This window comes from Lingula anatina, chromosome 5 (genome assembly GCF_051362555.1).
Source record: "Lingula anatina isolate TDL-2025a chromosome 5, LinAna3.0, whole genome shotgun sequence".
Taxonomy (NCBI): domain Eukaryota; kingdom Metazoa; phylum Brachiopoda; class Lingulata; order Lingulida; family Lingulidae; genus Lingula; species Lingula anatina.
This window is the reverse complement of record NC_141771.1, coordinates 8,007,840-8,030,379: the sequence shown is the minus strand read 5'-3', so window position 1 is coordinate 8,030,379 and position 22,540 is coordinate 8,007,840. Positions and strand designations below refer to the sequence as shown.

General features: G+C 38.0%; 1 protein-coding gene across 3 annotated transcripts in view; it reads right to left on the bottom strand.

Moving 5' to 3' along the window:
- LOC106162134 (DNA mismatch repair protein Mlh1-like) overlaps window positions 1-10,440 on the bottom strand; it is a 79,355-nt gene extending 68,915 nt beyond the window's left edge. The window contains exons 1-8 of one of the 3 annotated variants that reach the window (XM_087012834.1): window positions 10,277-10,440; window positions 9,554-9,686; window positions 9,231-9,321; window positions 8,456-8,628; window positions 8,093-8,165; window positions 7,406-7,497; window positions 6,436-6,478; window positions 5,913-6,001 (exon numbers count right to left, since the gene is read on the bottom strand). In XM_087012834.1, the coding sequence (XP_086868960.1) occupies window positions 5,913-6,001; window positions 6,436-6,478; window positions 7,406-7,497; window positions 8,093-8,165; window positions 8,456-8,628; window positions 9,231-9,321; window positions 9,554-9,666 (674 nt within the window). In that variant the 5' untranslated portion in view covers window positions 9,667-9,686; window positions 10,277-10,440. Of the gene's footprint in view, window positions 1-5,912; window positions 6,002-6,435; window positions 6,479-7,405; window positions 7,498-8,092; window positions 8,166-8,455; window positions 8,629-9,230; window positions 9,322-9,553; window positions 9,687-10,083; window positions 10,104-10,276 lie in introns of those variants that run through there. The other 2 variants (XM_087012835.1, XM_087012836.1) reach the window with 2 other exon arrangements.
- Window positions 10,441-22,540: the final 12,100 nt, after the last annotated feature.

Below are 22,540 nucleotides of genomic sequence, written 5' to 3'. Positions count from 1 at the left end.
GTAATTTTGGTCAAAATTCTTGAAATGGGAGGTGCTCTGAAGTTCCAGAAGTTCAAATTTGATGAAATAATGTTATTTTTGACCATGAGTTGTCTGCTTTGCCAAGCCTTATATATATTTTTTTTCTGGAGTTCAAAATTTATTATCCATTACCGTACTGCACATTTTGCTTTCACCACCAATATGTACTTTTTGATACAGCGTAACTCGAAAACCGTATGGAATACATAAAAACGGAGACCACCTCCAGTGTTGCGCTTTACATGCTCTACAAAATGCAAAAAAGAATGGGTCTCTAGCATTAACGGTTCCCGAATTAGAGACAGTTTTCAGTTTCAGTATCTTATGGCCGCGACTCCCGTGAAAATGCACCGATTGACCCCAAATTCACGGAGATGAAAGATGACCTGAAGGGTAACAACTTCCAATAATATTTTTGGTTAAGTCTGTGTGGTGTCTGAATAACAGGGCAAATAATTTTTTTTTCGTAAAAAAATTAATTTTTTTGAAAATTTTGGCCCGTTTGACCTTGAAATAAAGGTCAAAGGTCAAATCCAAGGGCATATTTGAAATCTACACATATGACTTTTGGAAAGCCGTCTGTAGAAATTTTTCCCATAATTCCTTCCGTAGGGTAGATAATTAGCATTTAATTTTGCCATTTTTAGACAAGGGTGCATTGCAATGAGTGCCACACCTAGACCCCAATACCGACAAAGCCCAAATTTTACGTGGAACGAGTTGAGATTATAGGTGACCTAAATCCAAGAGATGGGTACGGGGGCCCTTACCGTCTAGGAGGAGAAGCGGTAACGGTAGCCGTCCGGCGGAGCCGGCGGAGCCGGCGGAACGATCCGGACGGGACCGAAACCATGTGTACCGCCAGCGCTAACGCTGGTGGTACAATAAGTGTTATCGTATAGTGATACAACTTTACAGACGTATGCACGCTTGGAGAGGTTCTACCAAGTAATTACACTGCGGGGATCTTTACTCCCCTTCCAACTTTTCAGCAAGTTCCCATCCTTGTTAAGATAGAAATAACTTAATTTTCTGTGTCGGGTGTTGGGGCTCAGTAAGAGGACACTTTCATGTAAAAATCAGGCTATTTATTCATCAGTCTTTTACACCACTTGTTGCTGTATTGTTAAGTTATATGTATATCAATGAATGTGGAATTTAGTTAATTGAATCAAGTGGACAAAGTAATTGAAAATCTCATTGCCAATGAGATAGTTGAAAAGCAGCCTGCTTGCTAAAGTCAACTTCAAGTTTTGCAATATTGCTGTTTTGACTTTCTGTATTTTTTGTGGATCTACATACGAATTTTGGTGCTGTACATATATGAACAACTTCATATTAGAAAACTACATAAATCAACAGACCATGCTGATTCAAAGAATGCAACCATTTACCAGTATGACTACTGGTTGAATGGAGGCAAAGTTTAATTAAAATTAAATCAAAAGGGGCATTTCATACACTTATTTGTCTTAAATATATTTTTTCTTTCTATTTTGATCATGAATGGTCCACATTAAATTGTATGTTTCAGGGGAAAGAAAGATATTGGAAATACATTTAAGCAATAATACAAAATTGTCATACTGTATGTGTATCAGTTCAGCTTCAGATAAGTGGTTAGCAAAAAATAAGTACTTCAGATAAGTGGATGTGTATCTTGAAATTACTGTTTTCAAATTAAGCACTCAACAAGACAAAAATGGCAGCCATTAATGGCAGGCAAATCTGTAAATTTCTGTTACCAATATTCCACTGATAGCGACTTTAAGCTACAATCTATACTGTATTTATTGGGAATCAAAATTAAGTTACCTTTAAATAAAAAAATATGTACTGAAAGAAAACTGAATAACAGCATATAATGCTTGAAATCATTAAAATAAACAATACTGAAACAGGCAATTTTTATTTACAATTGATTTAAGTGGCAGCTTTAAAAAACTAAACAGTAATTACCTTTCTGTTGTAAGTAACCCTTGATTTTAATGTATAGAACTTTTAAGATTGTATGAAGACATTATTTTATTGTGTTATGAGATATTGTCAGTCGAAAAATATGAGTAAAAAGTGTATATCTTGCAGATTCCTTTGCTTTTTGTTTTGTGTTATTGTTTTTAAAGGTATCCCATCTGGGATTTTCTTGCCAAATTAATTTTTTGGTCCAAGAACTTAATTTTCTCCTACTCACAAACCGTTACTCAACCCATTCCCACACTTGGATTTTATGTATTATATAATCTTAAAAAATAATTTAGTTTTCAATCTTTCCCTTAATGTTTGGACCCCAATGTCTTTTGCTACATTTCAAAAGAAAACATTGACATCAGGTGCTTTTACTTCAGGGGTTTCATTGATTTGAATGTCTGCATTGGGAAATAAAAGTAGCTTTACAGGATATGCAGGCAAAGAAAATATGACTTTGGGACATTTTCAAATGTCAGTAGAATACCTTTTGGAATCATAGTAGCTGTTATAAATTTATCTTCAACAGGATCATATCAAGGACATGTTTTCCACTGTTTGTCAAAGGCATCCTTTTCTTTCTCAACATAAACTTTGCAAATGTCAATGACGGTGTAAATTTCCATGCAATCTGATCATTAAGGCTGTCCTTTGGGAAGAAAGCAATCCATTTTTCTATACATTGTTTTAACTTTGTAAATCTTTCAAGTAGAAGGATTAACCGTTCTTTGTCCCACTTTGAAAGAAATGATGTTATTTCATTGTCAATAACACCATTTAATCTAATCAAAAAAAGAGATAAAACCATCTTTCAAAAAGACAGAATTCATAACCGTTTATAAAAGACCTATACACACAGCACATGACGTGTTAAAAATGCCAAATAGATCGTTTTTCGATATTTTTATGACAGATGAGCAAAATGGTTTTAACAACAGCCAAGGTGTGAATTTTTTTGTTAAAAATTAAAGCATGCACACATGTATGTCCAGGATACCAAGAAAAGACGACCCATCTCCAAACCCCCCCCTCCCCAAATCTCCATCTCCAGGCACACAATTATATCTCTCAGACTGATTAGCCTCGCACTTTCGGACACTGTCAGCCCTTACAGATGGGTTGTTCTAAGAGAAGTGGACCTATCTTCAATGCAAATGCACCATTAGATAATTTCTTCGATAACAACATCTTAAATTGCCCACTTGTCTTTTATTAATAGCCCATCTTGTGGGAGCACGTTTTCTATCAATTTATTAGCAGAGTTTTCTAGAGAAACAGAAGTTAAAGACCAATTTCATTAAATGTGTATCTGAAGCATGACACACTCATGCAAGTTTCCTATCAAGAAATAACCATAATATTGGAATCTTTAATTGCACACACACATCTGTCACACAAATGTTCACTTCTTTAAAATAACATTAAACAATTTAATAACTAACAGCACTAAAATATTTTAGGCAATTTTGAGAGTCCACAATGCACCTGTACACCTGAATGCTACAGACATTTCTTTAGATAGAACATATTCTGTAACGACATTAAATATCTTTATCTCAATAAAAAAAATAAAAATCATAAGAAATCTGACACATTCACTTTGGCTTTCTGCCATGTTGGGATATTATATACATTCTTATTCAGTTACCACTTACAGGGATAACAACTGTTCTAAAAATATCCATATAACAGCAAAACAGTGGTTAATGCATTTATTATGAAATTTGTGTTTGCCATCACATCACATGGACTTCATAGGTGGCTTCTCTCTGTAGCCACTATAAGATATTCAAAATTTATAGCCATTATAACTATTCAAAATTCCATTCATTCAATACCTCTTTATATCATTGCCACATGCTAATAAAGGTTTTGATAGAATCGCTTTTAACTTGATAGCCATGTACCAGTCAATAAATGGATGTCTAACTGTGCAACGCAGGTTTGAGAGTTTGAAGTTTCTTGAATGACGACCTTCTACTAGACAGCCTTCCTCCTGTTTTATTAGATTATTACAGGTTATTACACTATTTAATCGGACTAGAACAAACTTCTGTCCCTCTACAGTCAAATAGGAACCTTTCTTTTTATTTTAAGGAAATTCTTCAAACAAACTTGTCAAATTCAAAGTATTTTTTGCATGCTCTGGTGTCTGATCAATCTTGCAAAAAAAAAAGGGTATACTGAAATACAAGAGTTGCATGTGTATAATCAAATAATAGTAACCAAAATATTGATTTTCTCGATTCCATTTCTAGACTTAATAATAGGTGTTACGTGTCTCTGAATCACATAATGGAATTTCTGGTCTTTCAGTGATCAAACTAATCGCAATCACCATTTCAATAATCTATTCATGTCAGCAGCTGTTGAAACAGTTGTTTTCCTAACTGCACTTACTGAACACTCACACCCTGAATTGAATATTTAGTAATAATCTACTTTATACGCCAGCTTAACATGCTAATATCGGCATGCAAATGATCATTGGTAGATAATAAAACTGACTTCCCTTCAACCGCAGAGAGGTCCCACTCTCAACCTCAGAGGTATTCCATGCAGAAGGCTCAGCTGTCTCACGCTAGTATTCACTTTCACAAAAAAAAAATTCATCTCTAAATTAAGCGTAGCGTAACTCTGTCAGAAACGCAAATGACTTTTCTTTTCAAACCAAATCCAATGGAGCTCCCAAGATACTTTTAAATTAGGTAAAATCATATCACATTTTAACCCAACAATTGAAATTGAAAGGAAATGAAAAATAAATGATTGAAGTTGAAATTAAAGCACCTGCTCCTTGAATTTGTGTTCCATGTTATCTTTAGCTTTCTCTTTTTGACCTTTTATTGTGAGGGGAAAAGAGTATTTTAAAATTGTGAAAACATACATTGACTAGTTTTGTTGAGACTTAGTATGAGTGTATGTCATCATCATGCAGGTAAAAATAAAAAATCCTTAAATGTTCACGCCATAATATTCCTCTAAACTGTAATACACACATTAATAAGTCATGCAACAAGTCACTAGGTACAGTAAAGAATAATACATTCGACATCTGTTATCAGATAATGTCATTTTGACATGTGGAAATCTAGTCATGTAGTTCAGAGAGATGTGACCGGATAATCAAAGAATTAATAACCTCCAATCATTGTCAGCCAGTTGGCCATAATTGGAGATATTATATGAATGTGAATGTACATGCATGTATAATAACTATTCTATGTATGACTTCCACTTTGTTTCTCTGCATGTCTATCTTCGTACTCTTTGTATATCTGTCTGTCTGTCTAGCTGTCAGCCTGTCTGTTCAGGCCCGTAGCCAGGGGGGGGGGTTCAGGGGGCTCGTACAAACCTCCCTTTTTTTGCTGGGAAAAGATCTGCTCTGGGTTAAAATTAATCTAGGTACACGGAGGCTTCATGGTAAAAGGTCCAATTTTTCACACACACACACACACACACACACACACACACACACATACACACACACAGCCTCAACCCCCCACCCCCACCCCCATCCACCCAGGAAACTGCTGGCTAGGGGCCTGCATTTGTCGGTTTGTCTGGCTGTCCGCCTGTCTCCAGCGTTTGTACGACTGACCAGATACCTGCATTGTGAAAACACCATGCCACCATCAGCTTAACATAAACAATCAGTCTGAGCTGGACCATTAATGATACACAAACAATACCCCCACTTGCTACAAATGTAGTGTCAGACATGAACCTAGGCTTAAAAAAACCCTCTGAACATTTATCATGGGACACAACACCTAACCTTGACAAATCTCAGCAACCATCAGAATAGAATTTTAAAAAGTGGAATTCCGCTTTTCCACAGAAAAAAGACTCATGTCTGCAGTGTGCAATTTAGGGGATTAAAACCTGAGAATATCTTCCAGATAAAAGACCCCACCTCCCCATACCTGGCGACACTGGCTCCATATATAGTCCTGATGTTGTCCAGTGGTGTTGAGCCCTGGGGGGTTCTCACATCCGCCATGCTGTCCCCGTGCTACAGGAAATAAAGCTGGGAGTTAAAAGTTTATATTGATTCTATTTCTTTTTTTGAAAATTTAATTCATACTGTTGTGTGTGTACTTATATATTATATGTGTGTAGCTAAATTGTCAAACATGGCACAAACTGCTTCATTCTTGCTTTCAGTAACAATGGACATTTTAGCTGGGATGTAATTCTATTTTGTTCATTTGAGATCATATTTATACAAGCCACATGAAAAACTGATTTATGTTATTCAAGATGAAACACCCCCATGAAATGTCAATATCCAGAAAAAAAAAACATAGTGCTAAAAATGTAATTGCTTATAAATAATACATTTATGGAAGTGATGAAAATTGAATTGAAGTATTATGTTCATATGACATTATAAAATAAAAGGGAAGAGAAACACACACATATAAAGTAAAATGACTACAAATTTACCTTCTTCAAAGTAAACCCAACTTTAGCATTGTGGATGGCATACCTGTTAATATTAATATTAAAGAACAAAATCAATGATTAGTTAAACTAGTGTATGACTACCTTACATTTTACTTATCAAGTTTGATAAGAAATGTCCAAATATCAAATTCAGTGTCTTAAAATGCATAATAAAAAATGAGACAAGCTAAATAAGGATCAAAGGAAATACTGTTACAAAAACTAGTGCCCTTTTTGATGTTCCTTAATCCTCTTTTTACTGACATTTGAAAATTCTTCCTTTAGACCATTTATTAAGAATCCATAATTAAAAATGAGATAAGCTAAATAAGGATTAAAGGAAATACTGTTACAAAAACTAGTGCCTTTTTTATGTTCTTTAATCCTCTTTTTACTGACATTTGAAAATACTTCCTTTAGACCATTTATTTAAACCATCTGCAATTTCTCTATGCTTACAATCAAGCCACCGTGTCAATGCACAGCAACAGCCTGTGAAACTCCTTATTGAATGAGAACACATCCAGTGACATGAACAGTTGAGATGCGTCTCAACTATCGCATTCACAATCTCCAAACAGACACAATCTTCAACCCAGAACTTGGAGAAGGAGTTCAAGTATAAGTTTTCACTCACCTAATGCACTGCAACCTGAGAGGTTTTTTTCCTGATAATTTGGTCACATGACAACTTTATCAGTCTATGGCATATGTTGTTTCATTTTTTTCATTAAGTTTCATTTCACCAACTTGTAAATTCATTCAGCCCAATTTCATTTCATAATGCTATCATTCTCAAATGGCTCACTTATCCATACTGCTCCATTCACCTACCTGTTCACTTCACCTACCTGTTCACTTCACCTACCTGCCCCCTTCACCTACCTGCTCACCTCCCTTACCTGCTCACTTCACATACCTGTACACATCCCCTACCTGTTTATTTCCCCTACCTGCTCACTTCACCTACCTGCTCATGACTTCCACAACTTTGGAATGCTCTTCAGCTGGACTCCTCAGTGCTTTTCTTCTTGTAGTTACATTGTAAAATAAATCTTCAACCTATATTTAAATACAAATTATCACTTATTAAATGAAAAAATATGTACTTGAAGATTAAAGGAAAATGAAATCATTTAGCATGAAATCAGACAAAGTCAAATTTTTGGCTTGCGACAGCAGTGTCTGAAGGATTCTATTCTAAATGAAATCTTACTTAGTTGAACCATCCTTTCTGCAGTTAGACTGTGAAGATTTTGATTATGAACTGTCAGTGAGAAAAAAGAAAGGAAAACATCCCATATCATGAAATACATTACAGATTCTCAAAATTAAAACTAATACTGTCACACCTCCCTTTAAAATATGAAATAATTTCCAAGTATTTAAGAAATTTACTTTGACTAAAGATAACAGACAATATCTCTGATGATTACAAGTACACACACCTGCATTAGGAAGTTGGCGCAATTAAATCACCATGCCAGATCAAAATAGCTACATTTCAATGGTGATAAAGTAAAAGCCTGCAGCTGTCTGCTCCCTGACATTGAACACTACTTTAAATACTGGGGCCATATTCTCGAAACTTTGTAACTTACAACAATTTGTAAGTTACAATCTTTTGGGAACACGTCCCCTGCACGACAATACTTACTGTGATCTGGGTTCCTACATTACCAGCACAAGGCTTAACTGGGGCCTTCAACTTGCCATCACAGTAACTTCCTCTGGAAATAATAAATCCATAATTCTAGTAATAGAAATAAGAAACAACCTGCTCATCTATTTCACTTTAAAAAATAAGAGAATAAATGATACAGAATGAATAACTAAATAAAACGCTTTTTGAAAATAAAATTCTAAGCAAAAAACATTTCATTAGCTTGGTAGTTGGATCATAAATAACCTATCAGTATGAAGGTTTTTTCGACTTGTGTTTGACAATTATCATTTATAAATACAATTCTGCTTGTAATATGAACTAAGAGAATGGATGCAAATTAAATATTTTACACACCTGTATGCACATTTGGAGTCAGCTGTTCTGGTTGTTATGGTAACATGGGCTACATGACTTATGGAAGCCAGAGCCTCACCACGGAAACCATATGTTGCTATGGCATTCAGATCTTCAAACTTGTTTAGTTTACTGGTTGTGAACCGCTCACAAACTATCTCCATATCTTCTTTCTAGAAGTGGTTATAATTTTAAGGATTTGCTCATCAAATGACATGCTTAGAGAAAAACAAATTCATGATATATATTTAAAGGTGTTTTGCTGGGTAGTTAGAAAGATGGATTCATTTGCAGTATCCCCCCTCCCCCCCCCCCCCCCCCTCCCCCAATTAACAAATAACTAATCTTAATGTTTATCAAAATTAAGTTATGCAGTAACTTCAATAAGTGTCTCTGGTATTTAAATAAATTTGGAATAGTTTAGAAATTATTTAATAATTTTATCAACTTTTTATTAAACCTTCAAGCTATTTGACCTATGAGATTACAACAAATTTTTCACCATTTTAATGGCCCTCCTCCCACAATTTTTGGATATCATTTAGTTTCCTGTAAAAATCATAATTAAATTTGTAAATGAATTACCAAACCAATATAATTAAATACAAAAAACATTGCAGGGAGTACCCTCACAAAATAATTATGGTGGGGGGAAATACTGCAAAAGTTCAAAATTGATGCACCAAAATCTTCATCCTTCAATTTAACTCTGTTACAAAACATTAACAGGTAAAATCATGAATACATTATATGTGTGTGTATGCATACATCTTACCCTTATTCCTGACCCATTGTCTTGTATCTGCAACAGTTTAAGTCCTCCATCCTTCACTGTCACTTGAATGCTACTCGATCCAGCATCCAGGCTAAACAACATAAAGGGTTATTATCACATGCCATGCTTACAGACAATAAATTACACATCAAAATGACGCTCAAAATGACATGAGCAGCAAATTTTACCCATTCATGGATATTCTACACATTTTCACTGTAAACGCTCTTTGTTATCAGGTGTTACTCTGCTGTATAACATAGATACATTATGCATACCAAGGACTGAGGATATATGGCAGATCAACCTAGATGTTAACTTACCAGTTCTCTATCATTTCTTTCAAGCCATTGGCTGGACGCTGAATCACTTCACCTGCTGCTATCCTGTTTACAACTGTCTCATCTAGTCTTCTGATTATACCCTCAGTAGCCATGGTCAGTATGTTTCGTTTAGCTTTCAAATGTACAGAACAAAGAAAAAAGTGAAAATATAGAGGCCTTCTGAAGAATAGTTATGGGGTATCAACTATAGTGACGGTGATTTCACTCACCAATTTTGATTATGACTTATTTAAAAACTTAAGCTACTAATATTATAAACAGAAAGCCAATATGTAGTTTTGTGATGTCAACATATCCACTTTAAGGTGAAAGCAGCAGCACTTATATCCAGTATGCTCTCAAAAAACGTCAAGTCTTTTATTCTCTTTCTTCATTTGTGGTGACACATCATTGTCTCTGCTACATGTATTTGGAATACTTAAAGTTAATACAGATTGAGTTAAGTTTTCATTAATTTTTCAGAAGAAACTTCAACCTTATTTGGAGGATTGATCAAAGTCACTATATACCTTAAAGTGTAGAAAACAAAGTCCAAGAATTACAAGTGAAAAGGGTATAGTGCAGTTTGCATTCGGTCGGCAAACTACACTAGCCCGGTAAGTTACTTGGACGCCCATACGCGTCCATATTATCCATCCCTGCTGTTCAAGGAAAGCAGCTCACATTCTATCACACACTGCATCAAGACCATATAATACTGACCCTTACATCATCTAATAACCTGAGTAGAGCGTTTTTCTATCGGAATCCACATGCTACATTCGCGCCACCTTCCTGTAAACAAGTCATATTCACGCCTCCTTTTAGAGGAAAACACAGTTGATAACAGACCTCAAGATACGCCATCTTCTCAGGCTAATATTGAGTCTTTGCTTGTTAACAGCATAATGAACATGCTAATTGGCCAGGTAGTTTACAGGTGGTGTCATAGGTTAAGATATACAATAAGTGAAAGAAAAGACTATGCTCAATATCATTTCATTCGGGTACAATCCACTTTTTTGTAATATTAAAATGACCACTTTACTCTAGGTCTTCTTAAAATTTATACAAATGAAACATTGATAAGCCTACTAGTAGGCGTACATGTAGCCAGTGGCGGATTAAGATTTCTGGTCCCCTCTTCAAATTAGAATTTTGACTAGCTGAATCATAGTTCTAAATGGTACCAAATGGCACCGTTCGCCCTCTACAATAACCAAAATTTTCGGGGCCCTTCAGCGGGCCCCGAACCCTACTCCTGGTTGTGTGTGTGTGTGTGTGTGTGTGTGTGTGTGTGTGTGGGGGGGGGGGGGGGGGGGGGGGGGGGAGGATCTCCTTCGCATCCGCGGACCCCCTTCAAATAATATGGTTTTGCACCTGTTACCTTTCCCTGATACACCTTTGATTAAACTTTTTATACTTTAATAGATATTTTAATCAATTTACTTTGATATATATCTATTACATTGTAGGCCTATTCAATTTTAAAAATAAATTACTTTCCCTTTAAATATGTATGCATTAATCTTTAAACATTATCCTCAGATGAATACAACTATAAATCATGCTGTTACCTGTATTTTCATTTTCTTTTACACTGAGTTTAGGCCTATATTTGACTTTTGGCTTCACCTATGACGTTAGAGAGCACAATGGGGCGGTTTTAGTTTTAGCAACCCCATTAGAGGAGGGTATCATTAAAAAAGCAGCAAATGTGTACAAACAGGTTCGCTTTCCATGTAAGCAATTGCGACCTTACCAATTTCGAAAGAAAAAGGAGATTGGCAAATAATTCTTCTGAACGCAGTTTACAGGTGGTATGACGTGGTGCTATGCCATGAAAGCTACTGAATAACTCAAGTTAGCTCTCTTTAAATGATAAAATTGCCGGGAACGTTCCTAGTAAGATTAATTAAGATGCTGTTCTTTTAATCTTTTTTTTTTCACGGAGTTTACGTTCGATTTCACCTGTGACGTTATAAAGCACGATGAGAGCCAAAGCGGTTCACAATTTGGCGGTTAGAGTTGTGAGTGGTCTTTGTCAATATTCAGATGTCGACTGTGGAGTTGCCCCGGGTATTGTATGACCATATGTTCAGTCTTGATAGCAAGGCAAAAGGGGGGATGGGGGCATAAAAAAACGAAATGTATGAAATAAGTAAAGCAATAGCGGCGAAATGACAATTGAAAAATTACTGAAAAACTCTTCTTGCAGATAACCCAACGAGCAGATCTTTTATTTATTATCAAAGGCCAATATGGCATGTCGTGTAAGGTATTGACCCAATGCAAGTGTGACCTGTTGCGTAAGTAGTTGGTGAAGAAAAGAGATCAATGACCGCCTAAGTATCATTTAAAAGACTAAAGTGAAGAGAAACGAAATATAATTGACGACGCAGACTTCATGATAATGACATCACTAACTCTGAACTGTACCGGCATTTTTTTGCAAAAAGTAGTTTGCCCGGACCCACGAGAGCCTGCGTTTGTGGGGCTATCTCGTTACCGTGGTGAACTGACATGCGTCACCTAGGATTCGAACTCGTAACCTGTCGTTACCATGGTTTGCTGATTGCTTGGTATGTTTTTTACAACCAAGCACGCTACCGACTGCGCCGTGAGAGAACCGCCCACCCTCCGTACGTGCGCGTTTCCTCTTATAGTAGGCTAATCAAAGGCAATTTTTAGAAGTTGTTTTCGAGCAAGAGAAGTCATCTTGACCATCTTGGGATTCGAACCCGCGTGTGGTGTCTAGCTGTACGTACAAAACACGGCCGGGTTACCACGGAGCCATTCAAGTTTCGTTGGAAGATCGTGGATCAAATAGAAACTTTCTACCTTTTCACAGAGAGGGCCAGTTTGGATGTACATGCATATCGATAGCCCGTGAGCCGTACGTATGTATTTGATCCCGCTCAACGCCAGTCCATAAACATGGTATTATCATCAACGCTGCTATAGTTTGTCATGTTCAAGAGGACTTGTTTGAGAAGCCGACAAGGACCGTTCCTACATAGATTATTAATATTATTATTATTATTATTATTATTATTATTATTATTTTATTTTTATTTTTTTACTATGACATTGTTTTATGCTTAGATTAAACTTTGGCTTCGCCTATGACGTCAGAGAGCACAATGGGACGGTTTTAGTTTTAGCAACCCCATTAGAGGAGGGCATCATTAAAAAAAGCAGCAAATGTGTATAAGCCGGTTCGCTTTCCATTTAAGCAATTGCGAACATGCCAATTTCGAGAGAAAGATAAGATTGGCAAATAATTCTTCTGAACGCAGTTTACAAGTGGTATGACGTGGTGCTATGCCATGAAAGCTACTGAATCACTCAAGTTAAGTCTCTTTAGATGATAAGACAACCCTGAAAGTTCCTAGTTAGATGATTTAAGATGCTGTTCTTTAATCTTTTTTTCACGGAGTTTACGTTCGATTTTACCTGTGACGTTGTAAAGCACGATGAGAGCCTAAGCGGTTCACAATTTGGCGGTTAGAGTTGTGAGTTGTCTCTGCCAATTCAGATGTCGACTGTGGAGTTGTCCCGGGTATTGTATGGCCATATGTTCAGCCTTGATAAGCAAGGTTAAAGGGGGGCGGGTGCATATAAAAAAGAACAAATTGTATGAAATAAGTAAAGCAATAGCGGCGAAATGACGTTTGAAAAAGTACTGAAAAACTGTTCTTGCTGATAACCAAACGAGCAGATCTTTTATTTATGATCAAAGGGCAATATGGCATGCATGTTGCTGGGTCGTGTAAGGTATTGAACCAATTCAAATGCGATCTGTTGCGTACGTAGTTGGTGAAGAAAAGAGATCAATGACCATCCCCGCATAAGTATCATTTTAAAGACTAAAGTGAAGAGAATAGAAGTATAATTGACGACGCAGACTTCATGATAATGACATCACTAACTCTGAACTATACCGGTATTTTTTGCAACAGGTAATTTGCCCGGACCCACGAGAGCCTGCATTCGTTTTCGATTGCGGGGCTATTTCGTTGCCGTGGTGAACTGTCATGCTTCACCTGGGATTCGAACTCGTGACCTGTCGTTACCATGGTTTGCTGATGGCTTGGTATGTTTTTTGCAACCAAGCACGCTACCGACTGCGCCGTGAGAGAACCGCCCACCCACCGTACGTACGAGTTTCTTCTTATAGTAACCAAACGCAATTTTTAGAAATTGTTTTTGGAGCAAAAAAATATTATTTTGACCATCTTGGGATTTGAACCAGCGTGGGGTGTCTAGCTGTACGTCCAAGACGGCGGAGTTACCGGAGCCATACAATCTTCGTTGGTAGACCATGGATCAAATGGATACGTTCTACCTTCTCACAGAGAGGGCCAGTTTGGATGTACATGTGTATATCTGCCATAAATATCGATTGCCCGTGAGCCGTACGTATTTCATCCCGCGCAACGTCAGTCCACGAACATGGTATTATCATCAACGTTGTTATAGTTTCTCATGTTCAAGAGGACTTATTTGAGAATCCGACACGGACCGTTCCTACAAAGATTACTTTTTTACTATGACTTTGTTTTATGCTTAGATTAAACTTTGCCTTCACCTATGACGTTACCTAGAGAGCACAATGGGGCGATTTTAGTTTTAGCAACCCAATTAGAGGAGAATAATCATTAAAAAAGAAGCAAATGTGTACAAGCAGGTTCGCTTTCCATTTAAGCAATATTTTGACCATGCCAATTTCGAGAGAAACATAAGATTGGCAAATTATTCTTCTGAACGCAGTTTACAGGTGGTATGACGTGTTGCTATGCCATGAAAGCTACTGAATCACTCAAGTTGGGTCTCTTTAGATGATAACATTGCCGGGAACGTTCCTAGTTAGATTAATTAAGATGCTGTTCTTTTAATCTTTTTTTCACGGAGTTTACGTTCGATTTCACCTGTGACGTTTGTAGTGCACGATGTGAGCCAAAGCGGTTCACAATTTGACGGTTAGAGTTGTGAGTAGTCTTTACCAATTCAGATGTCGACTGTGGAGTTGCCCCGGGTATTGTATGACCATATGTTCAGTCTTGATAAGCAAGGCCAAATTGGGGCGGGGCAAAAAAAAAAAAAAAAAAAAAAAAAAAAAAAAAAAAAAAAAAAAACAACAACAAAATTTATGAAATAAGTAAAGCAAAAGCGGCGAAATGACTTTGGAAAAATACTGAAAAACTCTTCTTGCTGATATCAAAACGAGCAGATCTTTTATTTATGATCAAAGGGCAATATGGCATGCACGTCGCCATGCCGTGTAAGGTTTTGACCCACTTCAAGTGTGATCTGTTGCGTACGTAGTAGATGAAGAAAAAAGATCAATGACCATCCCCGCCTAAGTATCATTTTAAAGACTAAAGTGAAGAGAAAAGAAGTATAATTAACGACGCAGACTTTATGATAATGACATCACTAACTCTGAACTATACCGGCATTTTTTTGCAAAAGGTAATGTGCCCGAACCCACGAGAGCCTGCATTCGTTTTCGACAGTGGGGCTATCTTGTTGCCGTGGTGAACTGACATGCGTCACCTGGGATTCGAACTCGTTACCTGTCGTTACCATGGTTTGCTGATGGCTTGGTATGTTTTTTGCAACCAAGCACGCTACCGACTGCGCCGTGAGATACCCGCCCATCCTCCGTACGTACGAGTTTCCTCTTATAGTAACCAAACGCAATTTTTAGAAATTGTTTTTGGAGCAAAAAAATATTATTTTGACCATCTTGGGATTCGAACCAGCGTGGGGTGTCTAGCTGTACGTCCAAGACGGCGGAGTTACCACGGAGCCATACAATCTTCGTTGGTAGACCATGGATCAAATGGATACGTTCTACCTTCTCACAGAGAGGGCCAGTTTGGATGTACATGTGTATATCTGCCATAAATATCGATTGCCCGTGAGCCGTACGTATTTCATCCCGCGCAACGTCAGTCCACGAACATGGTATTATCATCAACGTTGTTATAGTTTCTCATGTTCAAGAGGACTTATTTGAGAATCCGACATGGACCGTTCCTACAAAGATTACTTTTTTACTATGACTTTGTTTTATGCTTAGATTAAACTTTGCCTTCACCTATGACGTTACCTAGAGAGCACAATGGGGCGATTTTAGTTTTAGCAACCCCATTAGAGGAGGGTATCATTAAAAAAGAAGCAAATGTTCGCTTTCCATTTAAGCAATATTGCGACCATGCCAATTTCGAGAGAAACATAAGATTGGCAAAAAATTCTTCTGAACGCAGTTTACAGGTGGTATGACGTGTTGCTATGCCATGAAAGCTACTGAATCACTCAAGTTAGGTCTCTTTAGATGATAAGATTGCCGGGAACGTTCCTAGTTAGATTAATTAAGATGCTGTTCTTTTAATCTTTTTTTCACGGAGTTTACGTTCGATTTCACCTGTGACGTTGTAGTGCACGATGTGAGCCAAAGCGGTTCACAATTTGACGGTTAGAGTTGTGAGTAGTCTTTACCAATTCAGATGTCGACTATGGAGTTGCCCCGGGTATTGTATGACCGTATGTTCAGTCTTGATAAGCAAGGCCAAATGGGGGCGGGGCAAAAAAAAAAAAAAAAAAAAAAAAAAAAAAAAAAAAAAAAAAAAACAACAACAAAATTTATGAAATAAGTAAAGCAAAAGCGGCGAAATGACTTTGGAAAAATACTGAAAAACTCTTCTTGCTGATATCAAAACGAGCAGATCTTTTATTTATGATCAAAGGGCAATATGGCATGCACGTCGCCATGCCGTGTAAGGTTTTGACCCACTTCAAGTGTGATCTGTTGCGTACGTAGTAGATGAAGAAAAAAGATCAATGACCATCCCTGCCTAAGTATCATTTTAAAGACTAAAGTGAAGAGAAAAGAAGTATAATTAACGACGCAGACTTTATGATAATGACATCACTAACTCTGAACTATACCGGCAATTTTTTGCAAAAGGTAATTTGCCCGGACCCACGAGAGCCTGCATTCGTTTTCGACTGTGGGGCTATCTTGTTGCCGTGGTTAACTGACATGCGTCACCTGGCATTCGAACTCGTGACCTGTCGTTACCATGGTTTGCTGATGGCTTGGTATGTTTTTTGCAACCAAGCACGCTACCGACTGCGCCGTGAGAGAACCGCCCACCCTCCGTACGTACGAGTTTCCTCTTATAGTAACCAAACGCAATTTTTAGAAATGGTTTTTGGAGCAAAAAATGTTATTTTGACCATCTTGGGATTCGAACCAGCGTGGGGTGTCTAGCTGCACGTCCAAGACGACGGAGTTACCACGGAGCCATACAAGCTTCGTTGGTAGACCACGGATCAAATGGATACGTTCTACCTTCTCACAGAGAGGGCCAGTTTGGATGTACATGTGTATATCTGCCATAAATATCGATTGCCCGTGAGCCGTCAGTCCACGAACATGGTATTATCATCAACGTTGTTATAGTTTCTCATGTTCAAGAGGACTTATTTGAGAATCCGACACGGACCGTTCCTACATAGATTACTTTTTTACTATGACTTTGTTTTATGCTTAGATTAAACTTTGCCTTCACCTATGACGTTACCTAGAGAGCACAATGGGGAGATTTTAGTTTTAGCAACCCCATTAGAGGAGGGTTTCATTAAAAAAGAAGCAAATGTGTACAAGCAGGTTCGCTTTCCATTTAAGCAATATTGCGACCATGCCAATTTCGAGAGAAACATAAGATTGGCAAATACATGTAATTCTTCTGAACGCAGTTTACAGGTGGTATGACGTGTTGCTATGCCATGAAAGCTACTGAATCACTCAAGTTAGGTCTCTTTAGATGATAAGATTGCCGGGAACGTTCCTAGTTAGATTAATTAAGATGCTGTTCTTTTAATCTTTTTTTCACGGAGTTTACGTTCGATTTCACCTGTGACGTTGTAGTGCACGATGTGAGCCAAAGCGGTTCACAATTTGACGGTTAGAGTTGTGAGTAGTCTTTACCAATTCAGATGTCGACTATGGAGTTGCCCCGGGTATTGTATGACCGTATGTTCAGTCTTGATAAGCAAGGTCAAATGGGGGCGGGGCAAAAAAAAAACAAAAAAAAAAAAAAAAAACAAAAAAAAAAAAAACAACAACAACAACAACAAAATTTATGAAATAAGTAAAGCAAAAGCGGCGAAATGACTTTGGAAAAATACTGAAAAACTCTTCTTGCTGATATCAAAACGAGCAGATCTTTTATTTATGATCAAAGGGCAATATGGCATGCACGTCGCCATGCCGTGTAAGGTTTTGACCCACTTCAAGTGTGATCTGTTGCGTACGTAGTAGATGAAGAAAAAAGATCAATGACCATCCCCGCCTAAGTATCATTTTAAAGACTAAAGTGAAGAGAAAAGAAGTATAATTAACGACGCAGACTTTATGATAATGACATCACTAACTCTGAACTATACCGGCATTTTTTTGCAAAAGGTAATTTGCCCGAACCCACGAGAGCCTGCATTCGTTTTCGACAGTGGGGCTATCTTGTTGCCGTGGTGAACTGATATGTGTCACCTGGGATTCGAACTCGTTACCTATCGTTACCATGGTTTGCTGATGGCTTGGTATGTTTTTTGCAACCAAGCACGCTACCGACTGCGCCGTGAGAGACCCGCCCATCCTCCGTACGTACGAGTTTCCTCTTATAGTAACCAAACGCAATTTTTAGAAATTGTTTTTGGAGCAAAAAAATATTATTTTGACCATCTTGGGATTCGAACCAGCGTGGGGTGTCTAGCTGCACGTCCAAGACGGCGGAGTTACCACGGAGCCATACAATCTTCGTTGGTAGACCATGGATCAAATGGATACGTTCTACCTTCTCACAGAGAGGGCCAGTTTTGATGTACATGTGTATATCTGCCATAAATATCGATTGCCCGTGAGCCGTACGTATTTCATCCCGCGCAACGTCAGTCCACGAACATGGTATTATCATCAACGTTGTTATAGTTTCTCATGTTCAAGAGGACTTATTTGAGAATCCAACACGGACCGTTCCTACAAAGATTACTTTTTTACTATGACTTTATTTTATGCTTAGATTAAACTTTGCCTTCACCTATGACGTTACCTAGAGAGCACAATGGGGCGATTTTAGTTTTAGCAACCCCATTAGAGGAGGGTATCATTAAAAAAGAAGCAAATGTGTACAAGCAGGTTCGCTTTCCATTTAAGCAATATTGCGACCATGCCAATTTCGAGAGAAACATAAGATTGGCAAATACATGTAATTCTTCTGAACGCAGTTTACAGGTGGTATGACGTGTTGCTATGCCATGAAAGCTACTGAATCACTCAAGTTAGGTCTTTTTAGATGATAAGATTGCCGGGAACGTTCCTATGATGATAAGATGCTGTTCTTTTAATCTTTTTTTTTTTTTAAGGAGTTTACGTTCGATTTCACCTGTGACGTTGTAGAGCACGATGTGAGCCAAAGCGGTTCACAATTTGACGGTTAGAGTTGTGAGTAGTCTCTACCAATTCAGATGTCGACTATGGAGTTGCCCCGGGTATTGTATGATCGTATGTTCAGTCTTGATAAGCAAGGCCAAATGGGGGCGGGGCAAAAAAAAAAAAAAAAAAAAAAAAAAAAAAAAAAAAAAAAAAAAAAAAAAAACAACAACAAAATTTATGAAATAAGTAAAGCAAAAGCGGCGAAATGACTTTGGAAAAATACTGAAAAACTCTTCTTGCTGATATCAAAACGAGCAGATCTTTTATTTATGATCAAAGGGCAATATGGCATGCACGTCGCCATGCCGTGTAAGGTTTTGACCCACTTCAAGTGTGATCTGTTGCGTACGTAGTAGATGAAGAAAAAAGATCAATGACCATCCCCGCCTAAGTATCATTTTAAAGACTAAAGTGAAGAGAAAAGAAGTATAATTAACGACGCAGACTTTATGATAATGACATCACTAACTCTGAACTATACCGGCAATTTTTTGCAAAAGGTAATTTGCCCGGACCCACGAGAGCCTGCATTCGTTTTCGACTGTGGGGCTATCTTGTTGCCGTGGTGAACTTACATGCGTCACCTGGGATTCGAACTCGTGACCTGTCGTTACCATGGTTTGCTGATGGCTTGGTATGTTTTTTGCAACCAAGCACGCTACCGACTGCGCCGTGAGAGACCCGCCCACCCTCCGTACGTGCGAGTTTCCTCTTATAGTAACCAAACGCAATTTTTAGAAATGGTTTTTGGAGCAAAAAATGTTATTTTGACCATCTTGGGATTCGAACCAGCGTGGGGTGTCTAGCTGCACGTCCAAGACGACGGAGTTACCACGGAGCCATACAAGCTTCGTTGGTAAACCACGGATCAAATGGATACGTTCTACCTTCTCACAGAGAGGGCCAGTTTGGATGTACATGTGTATATCTGCCATAAATATCGATTGCCCGTGAGCCGTACGTATTTCATCCCGCGCAGCGTCAGTCCACGAACATGGTATTATCATCAACGTTGTTATAGTTTCTCATGTTCAAGAGGACTTATTTGAGAATCCGACACGGACCGTTCCTACATAGATTACTTTTTTACTATGACTTTGTTTTATGCTTAGATTAAACTTTGCCTTCACCTATGACGTTACCTAGAGAGCACAATGGGGCGATTTTAGTTTTAGCAACCCCATTAGAGGAGGGTATCATTAAAAAAGAAGCAAATGTGTACAAGCAGGTTCGCTTTCCATTTAAGCAATATTGCGACCATGCCAATTTCGAGAGAAACATAAGATTGGCAAATACATGTAATTCTTCTGAACGCAGTTTACAGGTGGTATGACGTGTTACTATGCCTTGAAAGCTACTGAATCACTCAAGTTAGGTCTCTTTAGATGATAAGATTGCCGGGAACGTTCCTATGATGATAAGATGCTGTTCTTTTAATCTTTTTTTTTTTTAAGGAGTTTACGTTCGATTTCACCTGTGACGTTGTAGAGCACGATGTGAGCCAAAGCGGTTCACAATTTGACGGTTAGAGTTGTGAGTAGTCTTTACAAATTCAGATGTCTACTGTGGAGTTGCCCCGGGTATTGTATGACCATATGTTCAGTCTTGATAAGCAAGGCCAAATGGGGGCGGGGCAAAAAAAAAAAAAAAAAAACAAAAAAAAAAAAAAACAACAAAAAAAAAAAACAACAACAACAACAACAACAAAATTTATGAAATAAGTAAAGCAAAAGCGGCGAAATGACTTTGGAAAAATACTGAAAAACTCTTCTTGCTGATATCAAAACGAGCAGATCTTTTATTTATGATCAAAGGGCAATATGGCATGCACGTCGCCATGCCGTGTAAGGTTTTGACCCACTTCAAGTGTGATCTGTTGCGTACGTAGTAGATGAAGAAAAAAGATCGATGACCATCCCTGCCTAAGTATCATTTTAAAGACCAAAGTGAAGAGAAAAGAAGTATAATTAACGACGCAGACTTTATGATAATGACATCTCTAACTCTGAACTATACCGGCATTTTTTTGCAAAAGGTAATTTGCCCGGACCCACGAGAGCCTGCATTCGTTTTCGACTGTGGGGCTATCTTGTTGCCGTGGTTAACTGACATGCGTCACCTGGGATTCGAACTCGTGACCTGTCATTACCATGGTTTGCTGATGGCTTGGTATGTTTTTTGCAACCAAGCACGCTACCGACTGCGCCGTGAGAGACCCGCCCACCCTCCGTACGTACGAGTTTCCTCTTATAGTAACCAAACGCAATTTTTAGAAATGGTTTTTGGAGCAAAAAATGTTATTTTGACCATCTTGGGATTCGAACCAGCGTGGGGTGTCTAGCTGCACGTCCAAGACGACGGAGTTACCACGGAGCCATACAAGCTTCGTTGGTAGACCATGGATCAAATGGATACGTTCTACCTTCTCACAGAGAGGGCCAGTTTGGATGTACATGTGTATATCTGCCATAAATATCGATTGCCCGTGAGCCGTACGTATTTCATCCCGCGCAACGTCAGTCCACGAACATGGTATTATCATCAACGTTGTTATAGTTTCTCATGTTCAAGAGGACTTATTTGAGAATCCGACACGGACCGTTCCTACATAGATTACTTTTTTACTATGACTTTGTTTTATGCTTAGATTAAACTTTGCCTTCACCTATGACGTTACCTAGAGAGCACAATGGGGCGATTTTAGTTTTAGCAACCCCATTAGAGGAGGGTATCATTAAAAAAGAAGCAAATGTGTACAAGCAGGTTCGCTTTCCATTTAAGCAATATTGCGACCATGCCAATTTCGAGAGAAACATAAGATTGGCAAATAATTCTTCTGAACGCAGTTTACAGGTGGAATGACGTGTTGCTATGCCATGAAAGCTACTGAATCACTCAAGTTAGGTCTCTTTAGATGATAAGATTGCCGGGAACGTTCCTATGATGATAAGATGCTGTTCTTTTAATCTTTTTTTTTTTAAGGAGTTTACGTTTGATTTCACCTGTGACGTTGTAGAGCACGATGTGAGCCAAAGCGGTTCACAATTTGACGGTTAGAGTTGTGAGTAGTCTCTACCAATTCAGATGTCGACTATGGAGTTGCCCTGGGTATTGTATGACCATATGTTCAGTCTTGATAACCAAGGCCAAATGGGGGCGGGGCAAAAAAAAAAAAAAACAAAAAAAAAAACAAAACAACAACAACAACAACAACAACAACAAAATTTATGAAATAAGTAAAGCAAAAGCGGCGAAATGACTTTGGAAAAATACTGAAAAACTCTTCTTGCTGATATCAAAACGAGCAGATCTTTTATTTATGATCAAAGGGCAATATGGCATGCACGTCGCCATGCCGTGTAAGGTTTTGACCCACTTCAAGTGTGATCTGTTGCGTACGTAGTAGATGAAGAAAAAAGATCAATGACCATCCCCGCCTAAGTATCATTTTAAAGACTAAAGTGAAGAGAAAAGAAGTATAA